This window comes from Bos indicus x Bos taurus, chromosome 13 (assembly GCF_003369695.1).
Source record: "Bos indicus x Bos taurus breed Angus x Brahman F1 hybrid chromosome 13, Bos_hybrid_MaternalHap_v2.0, whole genome shotgun sequence".
Taxonomy (NCBI): domain Eukaryota; kingdom Metazoa; phylum Chordata; class Mammalia; order Artiodactyla; family Bovidae; genus Bos; species Bos indicus x Bos taurus.
This window is the reverse complement of record NC_040088.1, coordinates 10,413,925-10,441,261: the sequence shown is the minus strand read 5'-3', so window position 1 is coordinate 10,441,261 and position 27,337 is coordinate 10,413,925. Positions and strand designations below refer to the sequence as shown.

The 27,337-nt window shown below is 54.3% G+C and overlaps 1 protein-coding gene across 2 annotated transcripts; it reads right to left on the bottom strand.

The window, feature by feature from the left end:
• Window positions 1-379: 379 nt before the first annotated feature.
• Window positions 380-23,965, bottom strand: ADA (adenosine deaminase). 2 transcript variants are annotated; one of them, XM_027558473.1, is made up of 12 exons: window positions 23,799-23,965; window positions 13,067-13,128; window positions 10,177-10,299; window positions 7,073-7,216; window positions 6,222-6,337; window positions 4,909-5,036; window positions 3,918-3,989; window positions 3,728-3,829; window positions 3,364-3,428; window positions 1,898-2,027; window positions 1,180-1,282; window positions 380-704 (listed from the first exon to the last, which is right to left on the bottom strand). In XM_027558473.1, the coding sequence occupies exons 1-12, from the start codon at window positions 23,829-23,831 to the stop codon at window positions 691-693; spliced, it is 1,092 nt and encodes a 363-aa protein (XP_027414274.1). In that variant the 5' UTR covers window positions 23,832-23,965; the 3' UTR covers window positions 380-690. The 2 variants fall into 2 exon arrangements, with proteins under 2 accessions (XP_027414274.1, XP_027414273.1); XM_027558472.1 differs by having other exon boundaries at window positions 1,180-1,345; window positions 23,799-23,964.
• Window positions 23,966-27,337: the final 3,372 nt, after the last annotated feature.

Sequence of the window (27,337 nt, the reverse complement as noted above, 5' to 3'; positions counted from 1 at the left end):
GTACCTGTGAAGTAGCGGAGAAGATGCCGGGGTTCCACAGAGCCACCACTCCTCGGCCCAGTATCTAATGAGCCCTCTTCATCTCACCCTCTCCCACCCCACTTCACAGCCATGGGAACCCAAAAGGAAAGTTTCCCCCTTAGGACCTAAGGTCGAAGGGGCTTAAGAGTTCAGTGCACATTTAAGAAACTGACTCTTCGAGAGAAGCCTGGTTTCTTCTGGAAACCTTTCTGTCCTCCCTCTTCCCATTCACAGCCCCTGCCAGGCTTGCAGGACACTGCTGCTGGGCAGACTGCCTGCAGCTGGGGGCCCTGAGGCCCCTTCCATTCTCCACAAACCCAAGGCGCCCGCCCAGACCGCAGTGCACATGACACAGGGCTGCACGGCCCCAGCCATTGGCTTCTTTATTGAGCACCAGATTTTCAGCACAAGTCACCAGAGGAGGAGGAATTTGGATTCAGCCTGCCCTAGGCCCTGATCCTGGCCCAGGCACACAATCAGAGGAGAGCCACGGCCCTGCCGAGGTATATGTGTGTACGGAAAGAGGCACGTGGGCTTCACAATCATTGGTAGATGATTCTGGAAATCACAGTCTTCCTGGAAGGAGTAAAGGTAAGCGTGTCGCTTGACCCTGGGGCTGTGAAGGCTCCATCCACAGGGCCAGGACTCGGAGAGGTAGCCACGACACCTTCACAGACACTGCTCTGCTTGACAAGTCAGAGAAGCAAAAGGTTAGGCAACTTGTAGTATCCAGGACATCAAACAAACAAAAAAAATCACAGGACATCAGAGCCAGAAAGGAACCCCTTTGTACAGATGGGGAGACTGAGGCTTGGAGCAAGGGAGGGCTCTGTCAAGGCCACACAGGAAGGAAGAAGCAGAACAAAGCTGCGACCTGGGCTCAACTCCCTGCCCTTGGCTTTGGGCAGCCCTGGAGATGCCCCCGATTGCTGGGACCTTTGGGAGTGGGTTTCAGAAAGTCTTGTCCCCAGACCAGCCTCATGAGAGGCTTATGCAGAACGTAAGCTGGTCTTGTCAGGGGCTACCACCAGCCAGGGAGTCATCACCCAGCCTTGGTGCGGCCCGGAATAGGGGTGGAGAGCGCCCTGCTAGAAGCCCCCAGAAGCCAGACAGGAGCCAGGGCAGGACGCCAGCCTAGCAGGTCCACCAGAAACATACCTGCAGAGGCCGGAGAGGGCATCCCGTAGGCCTTATAGAGCAGATCAAGAAGCTCCTTCTTCTCATCTTCAGGGAGGAAACTGGACTTGGCCGCATTGATGTTCTGGAAGGTCCAGCACGACAGACAGCGTGAAACCAGACAGCACGGAAGGGAGCCCTTGGCAATCTAGTGACGGTCCAGCCTCTTCATTAGACACGGGCAATTCGATAAGCTCATCATGGGGAGCCCTTGTCCAGGCTCACAGGCAGCAAGTGCCAGAGCGGAGACTATGAGGGTCTGTGTTCTTAAAGTGGCAGGACGTGACACACAGATGCGGGAAGGAGGCTGGAGAAACCTTTGAAGACAGGGCAGGATGTGTGGGGCCAGGGAGACAGTCCTGCAGGGACAGACTGGGGGTATCAGAACCACTGAAATCAAGGGCTCATCCTGGGGTCCAGGAGTAGCCTGCAAACCACATGTAGGATGTAGAGCTGAGCCCCTTTCTGGGGAGATGGCTGACAGTGCTGAGGGTCTCTTAGGGCACTTGAGCCAAGCAAAGGATAGAAAATGCAGTCCCAGGTCAGGATCTCAGCCACAGATGTCTTCTCCGTGGAAGACATCAAACTCCATGTCTGGCTTGGCCTGGCCTGTTGAGACTCGCCCCTAGTTCTCCAGGGATTCCAGGACCTGCAGGCCACACACTCACACAGCCCAGAGTTAAGGCTCACAGCCACTTACCAGTCTCTTAAACTCCTCTTCGGTGAAGCCCATTTCATTCTTGGTCATCTGGTAATCAGTGTCCAGCGTGGACTTGAAGATGAGCGGGTCATCCGTGTTGAGCGAGTAGTTAACCTGGTCGTTTTTGAACCTAGATATGGGGGAAGGGAGCAAGGAGAAGCACCCTCCTGTTACTCATGGATGGCCACCCTCCTCGGAGCCTTGTGGCACCCTTGGACGTGCCTGGAAGATCTCGTCATTGTAGAGAGGAAGAAGAACTCAGAGAACTCCAGCGACTTGTCTAAGGCCACAAAACCAGCAACTCAAGACTTAAGGCACCCAGCCAGGCTTAGAGCCAGCTAAAGGCAGGAGAGGAGCCAAGTGGAAAGGTGCTTGGGGCGGGCTAAAAAAGCCCCCCCCACCCCAGCTACCACCCTCTCTAGCCTCCCTTCAGAGCCGCCACCCTGGGAGAGCTGTTGGCACCCCTCTCGCCCAGCCATCCTCAGTCCCATGGGATCTGACTCTTCAGACCCACCATGGAAACTTTGCACCGCCTCTGACCGCCATCTTGTTGAGTCCAGAGGACTTTTCCTAGCTCTCACCTCACCCGACTTGTGTCGCAGAATTTTATACTGTTGACCTTTTCCCTAGATTTCTCCAACACCACCACTGGGCTTTCCTTCTGCCCATCCCTTTAGTATCACTGTCCTTCTGGGTTTCTCTCCTAAGCTCTCCTGCTTCACCACCTGCTGAGGGCTTCCCTTCTCCTTCAAACACCACATCTGCTTAGACGACTCAAGTCTTCCTCCAGCCCACAGACTGTAAACGCATATGCCTCCAGGAACCTCCACTTGGAAGTCCTGTAGGTACTGCCCACTCCACGTTCTAAAGCAGACTTTGGGCCCCTGTTGTAAATGCAGCCCAAGCTCCCTTCCTTGTCATAGTCTTGGCAGACAGACCATCAGTGCTGGCCTGACTGCGGTCACCCAGAGTTCTCGGTGAGCTTCTCCTGAGTCAGCTTTGCCCTCCTGAGGCTTCTCCCAGGACAGCCTGAAGAAGGGCCAAGGTCGTAGGGTGGGACTGGATGGATGGGTAGGGGAACAGACTCTCCAGGGGGAAGTGTCAAGATGGTGCTGTGGGAATGCCCAGAGACCACGTGGGCAAGACAGACTCATCTTCATTGCTAGGAGACAGAATCTGGAGTGTGGAAGTTCCCTTGCGGTTAACAGGGCACTCTGCTAGAGCTGGATGGGGCTATAGGGCCCCCAGCTCTGCTTTCCAATAGCTGAGTGACCTTGGTCAAGTTACACCACATCCAAGCTTTGGATTCTTCACTTGTCGGAGGATGAGGACAATAATTCCTGCTTCCCAAGCACTGGAAGAGATTCCATACCCGAGAGACCCAGCAGGGCCAGCACGCGGTATCTGCACCCCCTTCCCACCCTTGGCTTTTCTAGTAACAAAAACCGAGTGGGACCAGGCCTCACCGAACAACCGGGTGTTCCGTGTCGGGCTTCCAGGCGCCGGTGAGGTAGCTGGACCAGGGGCAGACCTGGAAGAGGCGGCGGGTGGCTGGCACGAAACTCCACATCCTCCCGGGCCACGTTGACCCCCCTTCCCCTGGCCCCGGCCAGAGCCACCTGCCCTGGCAGCATGCTTGCCCTGGTCACGCCAGTGGCCTTGTAGTTGAGTCCCACGAACCTGTCAGCCCCCCACCCAGCAGCAATTAGGCCCGCGGCCATGCTCCCACGGCCCCTGACCGCCCCGCTGTGGCCCCCTGGCCACGCCCCGTGCCACTGGCCCCGCCCCACTTTGCACCGCCTCCCTGTCCTCCCCTCCCCGGCCCCTCACCTCGAAGTGCATGTTTTCCTGCCGCAGCCTGTTGTAAAGGGTGGTATCCTCCAGGGTGTGGTAGCCATGCCCCAGCCTCTCGGTCTTGAGTGTGTCCACGGCCTGCGGACAAGCATCGTGGAGTCCAGCGTGGGCCTCGGGAGCAGGGGGAGCAGGGAGAAGGACCCCTCCACCAACCCGCACCACTCACCTCTTTCACCACATTGGCCGAGCCCACTTCCCCGGCGTGGACCGTGCGGTGGACGCCGCTCTTCACGGCCTCCTGCAAGGGCAAGGGCAAGGTCAGGGGCGGCCTGGGGTTCTCCCTGTGGGCCTTGCCTTCACCGCACCCTGGGGCTGAGTCAGCCTGGCCTGCTTCCAGACAGGGAGATCCGGGTGGGTTTTGTTTTTGTAACCACATGTAAGTGGTCGCTCTCATTTATTAGACAGTTATTATGTGTCAGGCACTGTACTTGGTTTGGATACACTATGGTAACGTTCACAGCTGCTCTGATACTTGCCTTACAGGGAGGGGCAAGGGACAAACTCAGGAGGGTCAGGGATCAGACAGCTAGGGAGTGGGGGCTGAGCTCTGGAGCCAGGTAGACTCCAGAGCTGTTCTCCACCCCAAGCTTCACCCCTTCCATGGGAAGCACGTCATGAGGCTTTGAGAGGTTGGCTCCATCCAACCCAGTCATCCCAGCAGATGGAACAGGCCCAGAGAAGGGACAGTCTTGCCCAAGGTCACAAGGCAAATCATTAGGCAGAAAGGCTCCAACACAGGACCCCCAGCATCCAGTGGGGTTTTTTCCTTCATACCAGAGTTCCAATTTCTAGAGCCCCTAGACAACTTCCCTGGTGACTCAGATGGTAAAGAATCTGCCTGCAATGCAGGATACTGGGGTTCAATCCTTTTGTTCAGAAGATCCCCTGGAGAAGGGAAAGACTACCCCCTCCATTACTCTTGCCTGGACAATTCCACGGACAGAGGAGCCTGGCAGGCTACAGTCCATGGGGTTGCAAAAGAGTCAGGCACGACTGAGCGACTAACACTTTAGACTCAAGTCAAGAACGCTTGGGAGCCCAGGGGGCCTTGGGATCCCCAGTCAGTGTGACCACTCCCTGCTGGGGTGGGGATATGCTCTCTGCGTGCAGCTTCCCCCATGCCTGCAGCTCCCTGACCTCCTTTCCCCAGGACCCACCGCATAGGCCTGCACATGTCCAGGGAAGAGGCTGCTGCCTTCAATGGTCTCATCTCCAGCCAGGTCAATGGCCACCACGGTCTGCTCTCGGTACTTCTTACACAGCTCCACCACCTCAGAGGACCAGCCTGTGGGCAAGATGCCCGCCGGGCCTCTGGCAGCGGCATGGAGGAGAAAGACCTCCCACCCCATGCACCCCTGCCTCCCGCGCAAGGCCAGCACAAGGCAGAGGGCCCCGAGTCCTGTCTTCCAGGCCTGACTCCACAGCCTTCCAGGCCTCAGTGTCCTCTCCTCGCAGAGCGGACACCACCTGCTGTGGCACAAGGTCAAGGCCCCGCGGGTGAAACACCAGGGGCAGGGCCTGGGCTCAGTGAAGGACAAGTGGCAGTCCTCTCTCTCGATCCCCGACACCCACCTCGACTCAGCAGAGGGGATGGGGGTCCACACAGGTTAACATTTAAACCTAAAATGTAACTCGCACTCGTGTTACTAAACGTATTCCTAACTACCACACCCTCACAACCAGTGAGGTCATCGTAAAGAATGAACCAGCACAGGCTCTGCAACCAGATGGCCCTGGCTTCTGATCTGGGCTTTCTGCTTTGCTGATTGAGCCTCTACCTCAGTTTCGTCATCTGTCGAATGGGGATACATGGTGGTCGAATTTATCGACCACCAATGTCAAATGGTGGTCCTGCCTCCTAGGCCCCTGCGAGGATTAGAGAGAATACAAGCCACTCTGCCCAGGGAGGCCCTGTGGGTTGACATCAGCCCCTCACTGTGGTCTCACTCCTCCTTAGTGCAGGGAATAGGGTGAGTACGGTCACCTCCTGTGACAAGGCATATCTGAGGTCCAGAGAGGTGATGTGATCTGGCCAGAGTCGCCCAGCCTTGGAAGCACAAGCCCTGGAGATGCGACCGGTGTCAGCCACAGGGAGACCCTTCAGGCCCCGGAGCTCAGACCCTAGTCCCAAGTTCCGCAGCTCTGACAGGAGGGGGCCCAGCCCACAGAGTCTCCAGGAAGGACTGCGAGCTGATGGGAACCTGGCTTGGCTTCTCTCTATTGTGCAGGCTCCCTTGGTTTTGAGCCTCCTGCAGGTCACATGGCTCTCAGGCTCAACCTCCCTGGGGAGCCAAGTCTGTTGCAGGAAATTCTGAGCCTGCCCGGAAGGAAGCCCCACCACAGTCCAGCTGATGGGCTCAAGGGAGACCACGGGGTGAGGGTGGGGACACAGAGGAGACCGGGTACGACCCCGGTGCCCCCCAGGCCACGGTGGTGGCAGATGGGTGGCCGGGGCCAGGGTCACACTCACTGGGCTGGTGGCGCATGCAGCACAGGATGGACCGCACCTTCACGCCGAAGTCCCGCTCCCCCTCCTGCAGGCCCTGGTTCACCAGTGACACCACCTCATCCGGGGTGAGGTCCCCTCTGTGTGTGGGGAAGAGAAGGGTGGGCCCGAGACAAAGGCAGGCATAAAGGACAGAGGCTGGGACAGAGGAGGTAGGAGAGAGAGGAAGGAGGGGTCTTCCAGGAGAAGCCCTAGGCCCCACTAGCCAACTGCCTCCACGGAAAGGCTGAGGGAGATGGCCCCAAGGCCTAGGACACCCCCTTCCATCTTCCTTGGGTCTGCCTGGGAGCTTTCAGACCTGGAAGTTCTGTCCCAACTGGGGGGTCGTCAGACAGCCCCCTACTCAAGATGCAGAGCTCTGCTAAGCTAAGGTGTTCTGATCCCCATTTGTCCACAAGTATCAGAGTCACAGCCAGAAGGGGGCAAGGCGGTTGAGAGGTACCACGGGGGTCATCCCTGGGGTCTAGGCAGAAGGGGCAAGAATGGGTCACATCGCTTCAGCTACTGGGTGAGGATGGGACCCCTAGATGTCATTGGATAAGTAGGTTCATGTTGCTAGACCACAGGCCTGTGCCCAGGACCAAGGATGGCAAGACACAGCCAAACGCTTTTGCCCAAGGTAAGAACAGAAGCCCAGGTGATGGATGGGAACCACATCCCTCAGGGCAGAGACAGGCCCATCTTGCTGAGGCTGCGGACCAGCTCAGGATGCAAGATCCAAGTCTTGCTTGGGCCAGGGCTCCCAGGGTGCCCCTCAGTCTCGGGCCAGGCCACCCTGCCACAGCCCCCACACAGCCCTCCGGGGGGTCACTCACTCAGCCTGGTTCCAGGGGATCGGCTCCACCTTGGAGTTGGCCAGCAGGTGTGGGCTGTAGCGCACCTCCACATACACCACGCCGTCCTTGGCCTTCATCTCCACAAACTCGTAGGCAATCCTTTTGACAGCCTCCCGGCAGCCCCTGGGAAGGGAAGAGAGGGATTCGAGAGCACTCCCCTTGGGTGCTCCAGGAGTGACAAAGCTGTCCCCAACCCATGACAGACCAAACCCACGTGGGGCCCCCAATCTCTCATCCCCCAGTCACAAGCTCTGGGCCTCTACTGCAGAAGATCCCAGAAGCCCAGCACATCCTGTCAGCTCTACTTCCCAACTCGGTGCCAGTCCTCGCCCCCTCCAGCCTGGTTCGACCACCTCACCAGCCTCTCTGTCTCCACATTTGTCCCAGTACAGCAGCTATTGCAGTCTTTTAAAAATGGAAATCAAGGGACACCACTCTGGGACTTCCCTGGTCTGGTTAAGAATCTGCCTTGCAGTTCAGGGAACGCAGGTTCAATCCCTGGTCAGGGAACTAAGATCCCACTAAGGCTGCCGAGCAACTAAGCTCACGTGCTGCAGCTAGAGAGACCCTGCATCGCAGCTAGAGAGTCCCTGCACCGCACCTAGGGAGTCCCTGCACCGCACCTAGGGAGTCCCTGCACCGCAACGAGAGATCTCACATCACACCATGAAAGATCCTGAGTGCCGTAACTAAGACGATGCACCCAAAAATAAGAGTGTCGCTCCTCCACTCTGAACCCTAATGGCATTCCACCTCATGGAGGAAATCTCAACTCTGAGACCCTTCCCACAAAGCCTGCACAATCCGGTCCCTGCCAACCTCCCTGCTCCTTCCTTGAGGCCTCCAGGGCCTTCTTTCCACCGAGCGAACAGTCAAGCTAGTTCGCAGGTCAGGGCCTTCATGTTTGCAGCTCCCTGGCCTACAAGCTCTTCCTTGGATTACCCTGTCCTCCCTGCTCCCTCCATTCAGAGCCCGGCTCCAACCTCACCTCCTCAGGGAGGCCTTCCCTGGCCACTTCATTTTAAAACAGCCCTTCTCCCTTCTCCACCCCTTTCCTAGGGCTTCAGTTTTCTCCCTGCCGCTTACCGCCACCTGACATGACAGATCACGTGGTTTCTTTATTAGCCGATTTTTACCTCCCCAACCTAAAACATAGTCTCCATGAGACAAGGACCCTTCTGTCTTGGCATGGCTACGATCCCTCAGCCAAGAACAGAGTCTAGGACACTGCAGCCACTGAAATATTTCTTGAGTGATAGATGTAGGCCAGCAGGGAGGAGAAATAGGAGAAAAGGACACACAAAGGCAGCAAAAGCAAAACTAGAGGAGGGGGATTGCACCAAACTAAAGAGCTTCCACACAGCAAAGGAAACCAGCAGCAGAGTGACAGGCAACCTACCGAACGGGAGAAAGTGTTTGCAAACCACACACGCAGTAAGGGGCTAATGCCCCGAATGCGGAAGGAATTCCTACAACTCAACAGCAAAGCAAACAACAATACAAAAATTGATTTAAAAACAAAATAGGCAAAGGGGGGACTTCCCTGTTGGTCCAGTGACTAAGATTCTGTGCTCCCAGTGCAGGGGGCCCAGGTTCGATCCCTGGACAGGGAACTGGATCCCACGCGCCACAACTAAGACCAGCACAGCCAATAAATAGTTTTAGAAAATAGAGGACCTGAGTAGACGTTTGCCAAAAGACATACAAATGGCCAACAGGTACACGAGAAGGTGCCTAATGTCACTAATCACCAGGGAAATGCAAAGCAAAACTGAGTTAAGCCCTCACAAAGCTGCCCTCTTCTGTCTTGTGGCCAAGAGACAGGAGCTGGGTAGCAGCACAGGAGAGGTACCTCGGCCTGTATATGAGCTCCGCCAGTCCATGTGTCTGGGTGTGGGGTGTCCAGGGGGAGGCAGCATGTGCACCACAGCATCTACTGACATGCCAAGGATGGGGGCCCTGCGGGCCCTCCAGTCTGAGCCCAGAAGCTTCCAGAAAGCAGCCAGCAGCCTTGGCACACATCTTCCTTCCTTCCTTCCCCAGGACTCCTCATTCCTGTCCTGCCACCTACCCAGCTAAAGGTTTCTATCCGTCTTGCACACCCTCCTCACTGGTCCTCCAACAGCTTGTCCTCCAGACCTGTCTTTAGGTCCAGCCTGCTGGACAATAGCACACATTTCCCTCCCAAGGATCCATCCATACTGCCTCCTCCAGGCAGCCTTCCCTGCCTCCTCCAGTCCCCTCCACCTCTTCCCCCTCTGAGCTCTGGCAGCACTGACTGCCAAGGCCCAATTATCGCCTCCCTTGGGAAACTCTGCTTCGTGCCAGTAAGCTCACGGTGACACCGGGGCAAGAATCTGGGCTTCACCCCTTGCCAGCTGTGTGGTCTGAATAAGTTCCTTCAACTGTGAACTGAGTAAGTTCCTTCAACTTTCCTGAGCCTTCATCTCCTCCTCTGCCAATGAGGAGGGGGTCCAGCTCTCAGGACTGTGAACAGCTACAAAGAGGACAGTTCTGTGAGCTGTACACATTACATTCTTCTTTATCTAAGAGTCTGCTATTTTTTTTTTAATGGAAGGAATGAAAAATAAATTTAAAAATGGAAGGAATGAAAAGCAACATCAAACCAGCAGTGCCTGGCTTTCAATAAAGGTAGCAACTGTCCTCATAGAAACAGGGAGCTTCCTGAGGACAGCGCTGTGTCCATTCCAAACCCCAGCCTGGGAGGGAGAGGGTCATAAGACCCATAGACTAGACGAGGGAGCTGAGGCGCAGAGTGGGCAGATTCCCCCAGTGTTGCAGTTATCTCATGAAAGATTCTGATACTAGGATCTGTGTTCTCAATCCTCACATTCTGTCACTTTTCTATGGAAGGAGAGGAGTTTCCGCCCATCACACCCACTTTCCAGAAGGGAAAGCCAAGGCCCAAAGGCGTGGGAGATTTGCAGCAGGAGTGCGCCTAATGGTGAGAGGTAGAGCAGAGTAGCCCAGTGCCTTCTCCTGCCCCACAGGCTGCGGTGTGCAGGCTGGGGGCTGGCAGCATGACAGGACGCTGCCCAAGGCCTGGGGGTGGGAAGACTCACGCAATGGCAGGCATGTAGTAGTCGAACTTGGCCAGGAACTCTGGGAGGCTAAGTGGCTTGTCCATGCCGATGATGTTCTGTAGCTCCTCTGGTGTGTCGGCGGGGAGGGCGATGCCCCTCTTCCTGGGGACGAAACAATGAGGATGGTGGACGACCCTGGGCAGGACCCTACAGTTCCTGACAGAGTGCAGGTATCCAGCTCCTCCCATTGGACAGATGGGAAAACTGAGGCCTAGGGCGTATAGAACCAGGACCCAAATCCTTCCAGGACCTCCTGTCACTGAAGCCATGACAAGCCAACAAATCTCAAGGAGGACAACTGGTGTTAAAACCCATTTAACACATGAACACACACACACACACACACACACACACACACCGGTGTCTGAGGACATGGAAGATGCCAAGGCGAACTCGCAGTAGAGCCAGCTGATCCTGTGCCAGGTCAGGGGTCATCAGAGGCAAGAACGGCAGCACACAATGCCCGGGGCAGGCGCAGGCGCCGGACTTCCCCACCCCACCCTCCAAGTGGCCGACACATCAGAGAGGCTGGGCCGGCTCATTGTGCTGGCAGAGCACAGAGGCCTCCCCAGCTCTCTCCCCTCCCTGCCCACAGCCCCCCACACGTGGCCGCTCAGTTCAGGCTGGCTGAGAACAGCCCTTCTGCTCCGGGGCCTCTGTTTCTCCGCAGAGCTCCCTGCCTCCTCCCAGCCGGGGCCTGCAGGGTGCAAGACTGGGCTGGGTTCCTTGCTTCTCTGCTCTTCTGGGCCCTGTCCCCACCCATGGGTCACCCCGGGCCTCAGTTTTTCCATTTGTAGGATAAAAGCGACAGGCAAAGAACCCCAGACACTCAAGAGATGCTTCTCCCATGAGGGTCAGGAGATCAAAGGAACCCTAGGAAACAAACAGGCAGAGAAAGATTAAAAACCTTAACATGAACAGCCTCAAGGAGAGGAAACAATGCCCATCCTTGAAATGAGAACACTCCTTTTTAAAAAGGGGACTTTCAGGGAGGAAGAAAGAGCTCTCGGAGATCTAGAAGAATAGGGCAGTGAACATCAGGATGTAATAAAAGGAATGGAAAATAGAATTGAGGAAATCCTCCAGCAAATAGAACAAAAGACAAGATAAAAAATAGGAGCAAATGATTAAGAAAATTAAGTGATTCAACCAAGAGGTTCGGCCTCCAGTGACCTGCAGAGCAAGAACAGAAGACAGAAGGGATGACATTGCCAAAGAAATGGAAAATGGACCGAAGTGTTGCAGTCCTTTTAATAGCTTGTTATTAAAATACTAAAATGTTTCTCTACATAAATACCTGTTCCCTAAGTCTCCCTAAACGTGTCCTCTTCTGCTTCAAGGTGACCCCAGGCCTCATGAGTGTCCTGTGGGTATCACCAGGGGGCACCCTGGTGCTCAAGCTCTGAGTTAGGCCTCCGTCCCTGCCAGGTGTCCCCAGGGAAGATGATGCCCATGGTGTGGCATGTTTGAGAACACTTGGCATGAACTAACCAAGAAGTAGTAGAAGAGGTCAAAGAGATTAACACAGGCTTTGTAGAACTTCAAGGGCCATGTGGGGACACTGGCTTTGACCCCGAGCAAGTTGGGAGGGTTTGACCAAGGAAGCGATCCAATTGCACAATGTTCTAAGGTGATTGTTCTGACTCCAGTATTGTTGGAGACAATAGATGGGGGAGGTCAGGGTGGCCACTTGGAGACCAGTCAGGAAGTCATTGCAATAGTCCAATGGCTCAAACCAGGATGGTGACAGGAAGGAGACAGTGGTCAGATTCAGAATGGGCTTGTGGCAAAGTCGGGAAGGAGATTGAGAAAGAAATTAAAGCCCCCAGAGACAAGATAGAATAAGAAGAAACAGGTGAGGGAACTCCCTAATGGTCCCGGAGTTGGGACTCTCTAGTGTCACTGCTGAGGGCCTGGGTCTGACCCTTGGTCAGGAAACTAAGATCCCACAAGCCATGGCATGGGAGCCAAAAACAAAAAAACAGGTGAGAACACAGTCAACGGAGGCTCAAGTCACAGGGCAGGTAAATGGCCACTGGATTTGGCTGGGGTGGAGGAGGTGTCAGGCCAGACACACCCACGCTTCCCCCTCTCAGCCACAGCCCACCCCACCTAGGAGGCCTCCAGCATGTTCTGTCCATATCCCTGTCTGACTGACTCCCCGGTCCCCTGCCTGCTGACCTCAAGATCAAACTCCAGCTGGATCAAACCCACACCCCTTCTCTAGAGCCCAAAGAAGTGCCTAGATGGTTCCCAGGATGCCAAGTCGACGTGGAAACAGGAAACCTAACCCGCTGCCCAACAAGGGCTACTCCCTTTCCTCCTCCCTCTACCCTGCCCTGGGCACTCTCAGATTCTTGCTCCACTAATGAGCGTGATCTGACCCCTTAATGGGTTGCCCGCGATTAGATCCCATCTGGGTACCTGGTTAACCCACACTAATGGCCTCATTAGGGACCCTGCGTCAACAGCTGGTACTTGACACTGGGCAAAGGATAGGCAGAGATAAGCCCAGTGGCTTCACCCCACTTAGTCAGAGGCATAGGTTACAATTAATAATAGTAATATCATCACAAAGTGACATTTATGGAGCACTTAGCATGCTCGCCCTCAGCTAAGTATTTTTTGTGCAATACTTCATCCAAACCTCCAGCTCACTGGGGCAATGGTCAGGGGCACGGACTCAGGATCACACCTGTTTACATCACAACTCACTTCCCCTACCCTGACTCAGTTTCCTTGCCAGTAAGTTGGGGACAATAATATACCCACCTCACAAGTTGTCACGAGATTTCAGTAAGTCAATCCAAGCCACATGGACCTCTCCAGAGGCCTCCTGGGGAAGAAGGCCTCTTATCTGTGGACTTACCTGCCATAATATAAGATGGTTTCGGGCTTGATGGCTCCATCCAGGTGGACATGCAGTTCTACCTGCAAGGGCGCAGAGGAAAAAGAGAAAAAACAAACACCCATAAACTGGAGAACCCTGTGGACAGAGGAGCCTGGTGGGCTACAGTCCATGTGGTTGCCAAGAGCTGGCCATGACTGAAGCGAGTTGGAATGCGATGGTGTATTTGTTTCAGGTGGGCAGCACAGGGACTCAGCCATACATATACATGTATCCATTCTCCCCTTGCGTTTCAAGTCGCTTCCCCACAGGGAAGACCAGGCAAGAATACTGGAGTGGGTGGCCATGCTCTCCTCCAGGGGATCTCCCTGACTCAGGGGCTGAACCAGAGCCTCTAACGTATCCTGCGTTGGCAGGTGGGTTCTCTACCACTAGCACCGCCTGGGAAGCCCTGACTGGCTATACTCCGATACAAAATAAAGTTTTTGTTCTTCCTTAAAAGATCTTCCCACAACTCCAGAAAGGGCACTAGCGACTTGGCTACCTTGGTGATCCTCTCCCATATGCTCATCCCCACCAACGACACTCAGGACACAAAGCTAAAAGCTTACGGACAGGGACTTGGGGGCCAGCTCATCAGACTGGACTCCCAGCTCTGCCTCTTCTCTGGCTGTGCGATCTTAGACAAGACACTTGAGCTCTCTGAGCCTGTTTCCTCAACAGCCAAAAAGATTGTCTCCCTGTCCAAGAACATTTTAAGGATTTTAAAACGTGGCAAGTTCAGCCCATGGGCAAGAGCCCCTGCCTCTTAGGCAGGGTCCTTCGCATAGACTATTAAGAAAAGCAGAGCGGGTTCTGGGAGACAGTGGGGAAGCAACTGCCCTCTCTCTGCTCCATGTCATGGAAGAGCTTTTCCCCAGCCAGGGAGACCATTTTTAATAAACATCTCTACCAGGGTGGGGCCTTCTCTGGAACTTGGGAGTCCGGACAAGAAGTGGCCACCCTGGCTTGAGAGGGAGTAGCCAGGGACCCACTGGCCCACGGGCATTCCGGGAGCACCCACATGAGCTGCCTCCTGTGTGGGAAACCCAGCCTGGGGCCCCCAGGGGGCCAGGAGGGCCAGGGCCACCAAGCCCCCCATCAGCAGGAGATCAGAATAACCAGATCTCTCCGGAAGTCATTCAGCTGGCAAAGGACCAACTCTCACAGATTCTGCATCCAGTGAGCTTTAGATTCCCTGACAAGATGAATTGAATGCCCACTTAGCCAAAAGTTGATGGATTCTCAAGAAGTACTCTACACTGGGAACACTGAAGGGCAGGGAACTGCCAACCAGCTGTTCGACCTTGGACAGGTGACCTCACCTCTCTGAGCCTCCTGTTTCTTTTTTTTTAAGTCTGTATTGAATTTGTCACAATATTGCCTCTCTTTTATGTTTTGGGTTTTTTTTTTTTGTCCACAAGGCAAGTGGGATCTCAGCTCCCTGATCAGGGATCCAACCCACACTCCCTGCATTGGAGGAGTCCTGGTCCCATGAGGCTTACAGTCCAGCAAGAGAGAGAGATGTTAAGTAAATGTCACACTGGTGAATGCACAGTCACAAGCCAAGTCAGCTCCTGGGAGGCATGAATGCAGACCTACCAAAGAGGTAACAAACAAAAGAACTCAGCTAGAGGGCCGATGATGGTTTCCCAGAGAAAGCAGAGGTTGAGCTAAGAGCTAAGGATGAAATTTCCTAAAGGATATCAACCCTAAATATTCATTGGAAGGACTGATGCTCAAGGTCCAATACTTTGGCCACCTGATGCAAAGAGCTGACTCACTGAAAAAGACCCTGATGCTGGGAAAGATTGAGGGCAGGAGAAGATGGGGGTGACAGAGGATGAGATGGTTGGATGGCATCACTGACTCAATGGACATGAGTTTGAGCAAACTCTTGGAGATGGTGAAGGACAAGGAAGCATCGTGTGCTGCAGTTCATGGGGTATCAAAGAATCGGACACGACTTAGTGACTTAACAACAGGCAAAAGCGGGGGTGAGCGGGAAGGCTGGAAGAGCATCTAGACAGAGGGAACAGCATGTACGAAGGCCATGTGGTAGGAGAAGAACATGGAGTGAGAGGGACTGAACACAGGTCCAGAGAGGAGAGCAATGGTGGGACTGGAGAGGCTGTAGGGGCACCAGGAGGATTGGGTTCTGACCTGAGAGCAACAGAGACATGGGTTTGATGCTGAAGAGGGCAGTGCATAGCTAGAGACTGCTGTAGTCAAGTTTCTGAATGATGATGGTGTCGCGGACTGGGATGGTGAGGCCAACATGCCAGGTGGACAGAAAGGGGTGTCAGGGAGGATGTTTCAGGTCAGGCCTGGGTGAGAAGCGATTCTGACACTGAGACAGAGAGCCCAGGAAGAGGATCAAGCTCTGAGCAGGAAGGAGGTGCAGAGGCATGGGGAGAGACGCACAGTCAGTGTGATCTTGGGTGTGTGAAGCTGGGATGCCACCAAGACCTTCACGTGCACGGGGACTGAGCCAGTGGCTGTGCAGGTCTGGAGCTCCCAGAGAGATCCAGGCTGGAGATGTGAGTAGGAATACGGAGGCTGTGGTCTTGAATGAGCTCCCCCAGGGAGGGAACATAGAGGAAAGAGCAGGAAAGGAAGCCTGGGTGAGCACCAGTGCCCAGTGGCTTACAGAAGCGTGTGAGCCTGGAGAAGAGCTGCCGGACGGATGAAAGAAGGGGAGCCAGGAGTGTGCAGGCTGCAGAAGGTGAGAAGATTTCAACAGGGAGGAGTCCCCTCCCCACCCCGCTGCGGCTGGTGCAGGGGGCTGAATGGTGAACCCCCCAAAAGACAGCTATATCCTAATCCCCAGATTTGGGGATTTGTACAGGGCAAACGATGGGATGAAAAATCTTAAGGAGTTTTTTTCTGGAATATCTGGGTGGGCCCTACACCCAATCCCCTTTTCCCTCATGAGGGAGGCAGAGAGTTTTGAGAGGCACACATGAGAGGAAGCAGCATTAGGACCACGGCAAAACGTGAAAGTGAGGTCACCACAAGCCAAGGGACACCTGGAGCCCCCAGAAGCTGAAGAGCTGACAAATGGTTATGAGAAGGTAGGAGAGGGTCCCTCTGAGAAGGAGGAAATAGAGGAAGAGTCAGCAGGGGAAAGGGACAAGGAAGGAGAGCTATCAGCTCCAGGCAGAGGGACATGCGGGCATTATGTGTCTGAATCAGGCCGTGAGAGATGAGGCCAGAGAGAGAGTTAGGCAGATGGAGGGCAGGGAGATCTCACAGGTCACAGGAAAGGGTGATCTGCTGAAGGGTTTCCCACAGGGAGAGTCACCTTGTAAAAGCTTCCTCTGGCTGCTGTGTGGAAAGCAGGCTGAAGGAAGTCAGAACAGAAGACAGAGACCTGAGGGTGTAGTCCAGATGGGAGATGAGCCCCACGGGGAAGACCCGCTGCAGTGCCAGACACGGTACATGTTCAGGGAGCAGGAACTGACTGGTTCTCCGGAAAGGAGGCCTCAGGGAGCCCGTAGGATACAGGTGGCAAGGGCACCCCGGGCGGAGGGAAAGCAGAGCCTGCCCCTTGCGCCCAACCTCCCCCACCATTGCCCCCCCATCCCGTCTCACGCTGTGTTCTTCAGGGCCTCCTGGGAAGCTGCCCAGACACGTTTCAGGGGAGGAACAGAGGCCAGGAACTGCCTGCACTGGAGGTCCATGCTCAGACAGGCCTCCCACTGCACTTTCTGGAAAACAGATGACCCATGGAGAAAGCTGTCAGCCTACCCCAGATGACAAGCAGGCACAAGCTCAGAGATGGCGGTGGGTAGGGGGCAGGTACCCTGCTCTGTCAGCCCCCTTCAGGGGAAAGAAATAGCAGTGACCTCCAATTTACCATCTCCTATGTTCTGGACCATCTATGTGCATCATTTTATACCATCCTTCCTGGGAAAGATTGAAGGCGGGAGGAGAAGGGGACAACAGAGGATGAGATGGTTAGATGGCATCACCAACTCAACGCACATGAGTTTGAGTAAGCTCCAGGAGCTGGCCATAGGACAGGGAGGCCTGGCGTGCTGCAGACCACGGGGTCGCAAAGAGTCAGACACAACTAAGTGACTGAACTGAACTGAATATCATCCTTACAACCAGGGAGGTAGGGACTTCACTCCCATTTTACACATGAGGAGACAGGCTCCCAAAAAGTATCCAAGGATGCAGAGGCAGTGATGGAGTTAGGATCTGTGCTACCCAGGTTTGAACTGAGCTCCTGCTCTACTGTCTCTGCAGGCCTAACGTCAGATGTAAGGAGCTGCTTACTGTTATCAGACCCTTTATTTCCTTTCATCTTTGCCCCTAGGCAAGCTCCTCGGGGGATACCCTAGCTCCATGTTGCGGATGGGGAAATGGACTTGCCACTGAGCTCAGAGAAATTCAGGAACCTGCCGGGTTACCCAGACCAACAAGGGCAGAGCTGGGGCAGAACCCAAGCCCCTCCACCTCTAACCCAAGTCCTGCCCACCGGCCATACTACCTCCTGAGAACTTGCAGCGCACCTACACCAGGCCTCCTGAGTGCTAGGGGTGGGGGGACCTCAACCCCCACCCCTGCAGTCACTTTCCACGAGGCTGACTCACAGTGAGCCTCTGACAGAATTGCAGGAAATCCTCCAGGTCTGAACAGGAAACATCCCCAGTTACCAAAAAATATTTACTAAGTCTCCCCACCCCCAGGTGCCAGGCACTGTGGGGAACACAGGGAATCTGTGCTCTCAGAAGATACCAGGCAGGCAGGTGAGGCCCAGGAAGGAATATGCACTCCCCAAGGTCCCTGGTGACTCAGTGGTAGAGAACCCGCCTGCCAGTGGAGGAGACCTGGGTTTGATCCCTGGGTTGTGAAGGTCCCCTGGAGAAGGGAATGGTTACCTGCTCCAGTATTTTTGCCCGGAGAATCCCATGGACCAAGGAGCCTGGGGGGCTATATAGTCCAGGGATCACAAGGAGTCAGACATGACTTAGTGACTAAACAACGACAAAGGTCACGTGAGGTATCAGTGGCAGGGCCAGGACGAGGACCCAGGTCTTGAACTCTAGGACCAGGCACTCCCAGATCTGACTTCCACTCGTGACTGGCCGGGCTGTCTACCTTCAAGGCACAGCTGAACCAGACTACTTCTCCTCAGCACCCCCTGCCCCAACTCACCAAACAAACCCATTTTGTTTTCATCTCCCTGACTTTTATTTTTGTTTATTTATTTAATGTTGTAGACCACACTGCGCAGCATGCGGGATCTTAGTTCCTCAACCAGGGATCGAACCCCTGCCCCCTGCATTGGGAGCTCAGAGTCTTAACCACTGGGACCACCAGGGACGTCCCCATCCCACTGGCTTTTTCAGTTCACTTACTTATCATGCCTGGGTCCCTGACTCTCAGTTCCCTTCAAACGGGGACTTTGTGGCATCCTGCTGTGCCCCCAGTGCCTAAGACAGAGCCCCGCACAGCAGGAGGGGCTCAGTAGGTGCTAAACAGCTAAGTGATTATTTTCTCCTCTCCCTGTCCTGGGTCAGCAGTGCTGTGTCCTCTCTCTGCAGGGCTGACCTGCCCACCTTGGGCCTAGCAGAGAACCCAGATGGGGCAGAGTAGCCAGGGTGGCTTGGCCAGCCCCCAGGACCTGGGCACTGCAGTCAGAACCAGGAGGAGCCACAGGTGCCCGTGACCCTTCTTAGACCCACTCTCGGCACTGAGTTAGGCAACACCAGGGGTCAGTGCCTTCATGCCACCACAGCCTTTCAGCCAACTTTTGGGGTGATGTCAGGAGACAGAGCAGCCTCAGGGCTGCCATTGTTTCAACCACACCTCCTCCACGAAGTCCTCTGGGCTCAGCCCCATCTGCACCTGCAGCTCCGAGGTACAGAGCAAAAAGGGCCATCCCTCAGCGCCTCCGGCTGACTCAGAGCTCAGCTGAGCTCCCTGGGCCTCTGTGAGCTTCCCCAGGGGGTTTCACAAATGGCAAGGTGTGTCTTCAGCCAGGGGTCAACCTATAGGGCAACAGCCTAGGAACTCAGCAAGGTTACCCCCATTTTATAGATAAGAAGACAGAGGCTCAGTGAGATTTAATAACTTGCCCAAGGGCACAGTCTAATGAGTGCCACGCCCGGAAGCTGTTTGATTCTAAAGAGGGAGGTCGTAACCACCACATCACACTCTGTTCATCCTGCATATCCGTGCTGAGTCAGTGCTGGTCAAATCTAAACAGGATGATTGATAACCACGATGAGGGTGATCAATAGCAGCTAGCATCGGCCTGCCCGCTCTCCCAGGCCTGCACTTGGTGTTTTATGTAGGGTGGATACAAATATGATTTCCATTTTACAGATGGGGAAACTGAGGCACAGAGAAGCAACTCCCTTGAGAAACCTAGAGACTGTCTCTCTCCTGACCTTGCTCCTCTGGGGCCTCAGAACCTAAGTAATGAGGGTGAGATGGCCCCCAACCCTCTATAAATATAGGCTTGAGCCTCACCTTGGCTGCCCTGGCCTATTCTTCTCCCCTGTCCAAATCCAGGCCACAGTCCTACCCTTCTCTGGCCCAGGGGCATCCCCCAGGACAACAGGGTAGGCGGACAAGCTTCTTCCAGCTCCCAGGTCCCAGGAGCCCTTCCCACGCAGGCCACCCCCACCCTGAGGTCAGACATAGAATTGTAGAATCGGGAGGCTGTCTGCCCTGCCTGCCCTGCCCAGCTTCGCTGTGTGACCCTGGACACCGCACCTCCCCTCTCTGGCCCTTGCTTCTTCCTCTGTGAAACACAAGGCTTGAAGGAAACCCAATCTCTCTCTTCCCCGCCCTCCCAACTGCCACGTGCATTGTAACAGGTAGGGGCGGAGGGCTCTTCCCAGCCAGGCCGCATTTTTCTTTTAACAGGTGGCTCTAGTAACAGCAAAGCCCCAAAAGCCCACAGCAGTGCTAACCCAGTGGGCTTTGTGGCTGGAAGACAAGAGGCGAGAGTGAGAGCTGCAGGTGCAGGTGGAGAGGCCACCGCAGCCCCCACCGCACTCCCCAGGGAGGAAATGCACCCCCGAGGACCTGCCCGCCAGCCAGGTGCTTCACAGGCCCCAGTCAGCATCCACTTCCCCCCAAGAACTATGTGACCCTGGCTTTATCAGCCCACTTTACAGAGAAGGAAACTGGGGCTCAGGGAACTGTCTACTTGAGCCCTTGTAGCTGCTAAGCGGTGAGGCAAGGATCCCTGCTCAGTCTGTCTGAAGCCCACGGCCACCTTGATTCTAACTCCGCCCCTGCCCCCACAAAGTGGGGTGTAAATATGCAAAGCAGTTAACAGCATCTACCTTGGTCTTGGGTAGGTCTGGGTTCACGCTAGCTCTGCTGTTTTCTGGCCGTGTGACTTTGACAAGTTCCTTCCCCTCTCTGAGCCTCAGTCTTATATGTATATGAAGATAATAACAGGACTGTATATTTTTTTTTTTTTTGCAGCATAAGTGTCTGCATTTCCCTGACCAGGGATCCACCCTGCGCCCCCTACATTGGAAAGTGGAACCTTAACCACTGGATCGCCGGGGAAGTCCCATAATAGGACTTACTTTAAAGGACTGCTATGAGCACTAAATGAGTTAATATACACAAAGCAGTTAGAACAGTGCCTGAAACAGAGTGAACATTCAAATAAGAGAAAGAAAAAAGTATGTTAGACATTGAGCTTCAATACTCTGCATGAACAGGGGGCCCGGGCTGTTGCAACCTGAACCAGCCCACAGCTTCAAGGCTGTCAGATTTTGTGTAGCATTGAACAAGCCACTTCACCTGTCACGCCTTAGTTTCATCATCTGTAAACGGGGACGAAAACATCCGCTTTGTCGAGCTGTCCGGAGGATTCTGTGAGATAAATCACCCAGGTGCCTGGTACCCACAAACACTCAAATGGCAGCATCGTTCCTTTTATTACAGTGACAGCCGTGTGACCAGCATTGCCCTCCGTGACACTGAACTCCTGAGGGCCATGAGATTTTCCAGCCTTGCCTCCTGTGGAGACAGACTGATAAGGGTCCCCCCTCCACCCGCCTTTGCACCTCCTCCAGTGCCCAGCAGGTGTTCAGGAAGTTATTTGTTGGAATAACACGATCAGAGCAGGTAGGCAGCTGCCTAGGGTTTTGCTACTCAAAGTGTGGTCCAGCAGCACTAGCACCTCCTGGGAGCTTGTTAGGAGCACAGCATCTCAGGCCCCAAACCCAGATCTTCTGATTCAGAGTCTGAATGCTAACAGGTGTCAGGTGATGTGAATACACATGAAAATTTGGAAGACATGGCCTTGCTTTGCCTTCTCAAAGTTGGCCAGTCCTGAGAAACCAAAGAACCCAGCAGCGGCTTCTGTCCCAGAGAGGCCCACACCTGGGGCACCACCCCCTCTAGTGGCTTCTGCAGAGGCAGTTCAGGAGAGCTGGCTAGGGCACAGAATTTCTGAAGCCAGCCCACCCTGGGCTCTAACCCCAGCATCAACACATCCTAGCTATGTGATAATAGGCCTCATTAATTTCTGTGTCTCTCTGTTCATCTGTAAAATGAGACAACACCAGCTACCACCCAGAGTCACTGCTGCTGCTGCTAAGTCATGTCAGTTGTGTCCGATTCTGTGCGACCCCATAGACGGCAGCCCACCAGGCTCCCCCATCCCCAAGATTCTCCAGGCAAGAACACTGGAGTGGGTTGCCATTTCCTTCTCCAATGCATGAAAGTGAAAAAAAGTGAAGTCGCTCAGTCGTGTCCGACTCTTAGTGACCCCATGGACTGCAGCCTACCAGGCGCCTCCGTCCATGGGATTTTCCAGGCATCGCTAGGATCAAGTAAATTAATGAAGGGTAGTATATTCAGAATGGTGCCTGGCACAGAGCAATAATTCAACTCAATAGGTTCTAGCTATTAATTCTAGTGGTTCCCCATCCCACACAAGGGAAGGCAGGGAGTTGGCTCTGGTCACAATGGCTGAGATCCACACTCCTGGCTTCACTGACCAGCTTGGACACACTCCCTCCTCTCAATAATACAAAATGTATTGCATCTCGCGTATGTAGTGGGTGACACTCTATCTTCCCTCTCAAGCATTGCCTTTTAATCTTTGGACACGTCCGTTACAGGTAGAGCCCATTTCTCAGCTGCAGAAACTGAGGCCCAGAGAGGGGAAATGGCCTGCCAGCTTGAAGCAGAGAGGATTGGGAGAGGCCCAAATAATAGGCATGATAATAGTCCCTCCCTTACAGGGCTGTTACAGAGGTGTTGAAGGTGTTGGCGCATATAGCAAGTTCCACAAAAGGGTCATCTGTTATCTCTCTCCATAACCCCCATTTCACTCCCAGTCAAGAGGTTTTGTCTTCTGCCTTGGGATGCATATTAGGGTCAGATGGCTCCCCAGCCCAAAGGCAGGGGGACTCCCAAAGCACTGAAAACAGGAAATTCCCTCGCAGTCCAGTGGTTTGGCTCCATGCTTTCACCAACATCCTGCCTGGGGACTTCCCTGGGGGTCCAGTGGTTAAGACAATGCACTTCCACTGCAGGAGGCATGGGTTCCATCCCTGGTCAGGGACCTAAGATCCAGCATGCTGCGTGCACAGCCAAAAAAATAAGTTTACAAAAGCAGGGGGGAAGCCTTCAAAGGAACAAAACACTAATGATGGGACATGGGGCATCCAGGTGAGCTGGGAAGGAGGCATGCAGACGGCAGATGTTCAGCCCCAGTGCCTGAAACATCTGGCAGGGAGCAGCAGAAGGGTTTGCCCTCTGGTGGGGGCATCAGAAGTGGGAACCAGGCCTTACCTCGTCAGAGTCCCCCCACCCCTTCTCCCCCACACTCAGGATTCTCACCCATGCTTTAGCAGTACCTGCCATCATCACTCACACCTATTTCTCAGAGAGGCAAGTTGAGGTTGATTGCAGCTCGCTCCTTCCTCTGACCCCACCCAACCCATCTTAAACCCTACGAGCTGATTCACTCTGCTGGACAGACTCCTGGGCTCCTTTCCCTGGACTCTCTCAGTGCTCCCAAGCCTGCCAAGTGGGCCCAGACCCTCCCTGACCCCACCATTCCCAAGACACCACAGCTGGTGGGAGAAGGGACAAGGAATTTATCCCTTTGTGGCTAGTGTCCATGACTCGGCCCAGAGTGAACTCTATGGGGGCCCAAGGCCTAAGGCCCATCCAGCCCCTCTAAAGTGGGGAGAGGGGTTCCCTGCTCCCCTCCCTACCCTTTATGGCATGGCCCACTGCTCTCACAGGCACATCCACAAACCAGGGTTCCTTGGTGCTCACAAAATAGTCACAGTGTTGGAGTATAAAGCTGTTTCCATTCACCCTGCACTCATGTGCTGTTCACACTAGGTGCCTGTGGGTGTAGATACAGGGGCCCATTTGACAGCCAAGGTTCAGATAGGTTAAGCCACCTGCCTAGGCTGCTCAGCACAGGCATTGCTAGGATGCCCATTTGACAGACAGTGAAACTGAGACCCAGATGGGCCAAATCAGAGGCAGAAGCAGAACTTGGAGGACAGCCAGGGGCGCCTCCAGATTCAGAACTCTTCCTGTCTCACTGCCTCTCATTAACCGGCCTAGAGGCGGCCAAGGACCTGAGCTGAGGGAAGAACGCGCCTGCAGCTGCCCCATTTGCTCCCGGGGCAGTGGATACCCCCAAGCCCTCCAGCCAGACAAGGAACCGGACCCCGGAACCCGAGCCCCCGCCCGCGCTCACTTTGGGCTTGTTGAAAGCTGGCGTCTGGGCCATGGTGCCAAGCGTGCGCTCCGGCGCTGCTCGCTCTGCCGAAAGAAGATCGGTGGTCCCCGATGGGTCGGTGGCAGGTCCGCTTCTCCGGGGCCCCGCAGTGACCGCGGCCCGCCACGCTCCTCTTAACGGGGCCCGGCCCCGCCCCCGCCGTCCGGGCCCCGCCCCCTCCCCCGCCCCCTTGCCGGAGCCCCCGCCCCTCCCCTCCCCATCGACTGGCGCGCTGTGCATTTCCTGGAATTCCTGCCGCGCAGGGTAGACAAACCCGAGTCCCCTCGGAGCCTTGGCCTGCCCCATGTCTCTGGCCCGGGACCCTGGGTAGGAGCCACCTGTGGGCTCACACTCCAGCCGCCTGGCCGGGCTCTGTGCCGGCCCGGTCCCTCCTGCAGGGTTACACTACTGCCTGGGCGCCTACATGTGCCAGGCCACAGCTGGAAACTGGGAAATCGGTGCGCTTCACAGACTTCATGGGGCTCGCACTCTACCGGACAAGACACACGCTCATCGCAGAATCACACAACAGAAATGTATAATCAGGAAGCTTTAGCAGGGACCAGTCGAGGCCGGCAGGTGGGGGAAGGCTTCTCCGGGGATCTTAAGGAGTTTATCAAGTGAAGGGGGTTGGGGTGGGTAGGGGGTGGAATGGAAGAGGGCAGCCCGGGTGGAGAGGGTCTTCTGTGTTGGAGACCCCAGGGAGCTGGGGAATGAAAAGAGGGAGGGGGCAGACAGCAAATTCTCTCCTAGGCATTTACCCTTGAGAAACGACCCACGGTGCCGCCAGAGAACGCCTATAAGAATGTTCCCACGGTGCTGTTTCTAATAGCAAAAACATTCCAAACACCCAGCTGCCCATCCCCAGGCGGGTGGGCAAATAAAACTGGGATAGTCACACCATGGAATATTATACAGCAGTAAAATTGAATGACCTTCAGACAACAACACAGATCTATCTCACAAACAATGCTAAATAAGTCGCAGAAAACTACATATACGATGACTCAAATCTAGAATGTATAATGAAAGCAACACCCAGACTATGCATATTTAGACAAACAGGCATCAGTAGAAAAATAGCAAGGGAAATGTTTGAGAAGAATGGTTATCTCGGGGGAATGGGGAAGGAGAGGAGGAGGGGAGGAGCATACAGGTATTTTCAGGTTATTGGCGATGGTCCAGTACTTGGTGGGATGGTGGTTCTGTTTCATTTCATTATAGAAGAAATACAGTAACAATACATAAGGGAGAAAGAGAGGGGTAGGAGAGTGCAGGACAACGGGCCAGAGCGAGGCAAGGACCAGACCTCACGGGACCTGTTGGATTTGGTGAGGGTTTGGTCTTTTTTCCCCCAAGAGCACTGGAAAATCAATGGAGGTTTTTAAGTGGAGGCAAGATAGGATGAAACTTTTATGTGGAAGAAACATTCTCCAGCAGCTCCTCAAAGTGTGGTCCTGAAATCATTAGCATCGTTATCACCTAGGAGTCTATCTGAACCGCAGACTCTCAGACCCCATTATAGCCCTCTGGAACTGGAATTTGTACTTGAATTTCATCCCCCATGTGGTTACTATGCAGCTGGAGGGGAAGCCCAGGCTTGCTGCTGTGAAGGGAAGGCACTGCAGAGGCGCCAGAGGAGGAAGGAGGTGGCTGCAGTTATCTGAGTAGAGATGGCTGTGACCGTGGGGAAGTCACATTTAGGGGGTAGAATCAACGAGGCTTGGGTTGAATTGTATGTGACAGTGAGGGCGAGAGTGAGTCAAAAATGACCCTTTTTTGACTCACTATCACCCTAGAACCTCCCTGGCAGTCTAGTGGTTAAGACTCTGGGCTCCCAAAGCAGGGAGCACAGGTTATCTTACCTGATTAGGGAACTGTGATCCCACATGCCACACAGTGCAGTCAAAAGGTGTTTTTAAATAAATAAAACACATTTACTAGTGGAAAGAAAGAGTAAAACAACTGTCTCAAATAAAAGTGGGAAAAAAAAAAAATCCTGATGCATTGCTGAAGCCAGAGGAGTTTTCTGTAAGACCCTTTCCTGGCTTCTCATGTCACTTAGAGTACACAATAATGGCTCCTGTTTACTGAGACATACTTGGAGTCAGGTACTCTGGGAAGCAGTTCGTAAGCACCATCCCATTTAATATCCACAGCAATTCTGTGAAGTAGGATCAGATCCCATTTTATAATGAGAACACTGAGGCTCAGAAAAAGGAAGAGCCTGCTTGGCACACGTGTCGTGTGTGGGGGAGCTAGGATTTGAATTTGAATCTGATTCTAGAACCTTCACTCTGTGCCTTATTACTGTCTCCCCATCCCCTGTATGACAATCCAGTCCCTCTCCAATGTCAGTCTCATCACTTCCCGGCACGTTTCCCAAACACTAGTCAATCTGGATGGCTTTCTGGCCAGTGAAAGTTGACCCAGTTCTTTGCTCTTCCTCCCACTGTCCGATGGAATCTGATTTTCCTCCTTCTGTCCCTGAGCTGGGTTGAGCGACCTGTTTGATAGAACGTGATGGATGTGACATTCCTGGACGTTGAACCTAGATCAGAAGAAGCCTTGAAGCTTCCACTGGGGCCTAGTGAACATTCTTTCTGGAAGCCCCGAGTCACTGTGTAGGAAGTCCAACTGCCTTGAGACCATCACACTAAAGAATCCTGTATAATCACTTCAGTCCACCAGCCTTTTCACTGTCTCCACCAAGAAACCAAATACACTGGCGGAGCCACCCTGCAGACCAGAAGAGCTGCCAGCTGAATCTGTGACTTCAGTCCTGCTGTGTGGAACAGAAGAATTACCCCGCCGACCCTGGGCCTGGGGTCCTGCCCTGCACAATTGTGGTTTATAATAACTGGCTGTTATTCTGAGCCTCTGAGTCTTGGGGTGGATTATTAGGCAGCCGTAGATAACAGAAGTGCTGGCCCACTCCAGCCCCCCGGGGTCTCTGCACTTAGTTTACTCCACCCTGACATCTGGAAAAGCCTTCTCCTGGATCCTGGAAATTATCAAGATTATGCTTTCCATTCAGGTCAGATGCAGAGGGAAATTATCGGCCTATATGCTGCATTTATATCTCCTGTTTGCCCTTCCAGACCCATTTCCTGCCCTTCTTATTGCTGCTCTGTGCCAGGCAGCCTGACCACCAGCAGGCTCTCTTGCCCTCTGACTTGTGGTTGGATTTGGTCAATAGGGGGCACCACTAGGAGATCAGAAGGTGGGAGGAGGGAGAAGTCAGGATGTTTATTCCCTCTTTTCTGCCCCTTGCACAGTCCCTGGGTCAGCTCTGTCTCTCTACCAGGGTCCAGGCTTCCAGCAGGTGGCCCTCTCCACACCATTCCCTCTCCAGGTTCCCTCCTGCCCCTTGGGCTACTGCACTGGCCTTTATTGATTTCCCGAAACTCTGCTTTCTGGGTTAGGGTCCCCCGCCTGCCCCTCCCCCGGCCTTCCCCCACCCCAGCCTGGGCCCCAGAGCTTGAGATAAGAGTCAGACACAAGTCGTTTGGGAAGAC

Bases quoted from the DNA above. Each gene is read 5' to 3' on its own strand.
- ADA (XM_027558472.1), bottom strand. From the start codon at position 23,831: ATGGCCCAGACGCCAGCTTTCAACAAGCCCAAA. The intron at 5,037-6,221 runs GTGAGTGTGACC...TCTTGCCCACAG, and splicing joins CTGCATGCGCCACCAGCCCA to GCTGGTCCTCTGAGGTGGTG. The intron at 2,028-3,363 runs GTGAGGCCTGGT...CCCCATATCTAG, and splicing joins ACGGAACACCCGGTTGTTCG to GTTCAAAAACGACCAGGTTA.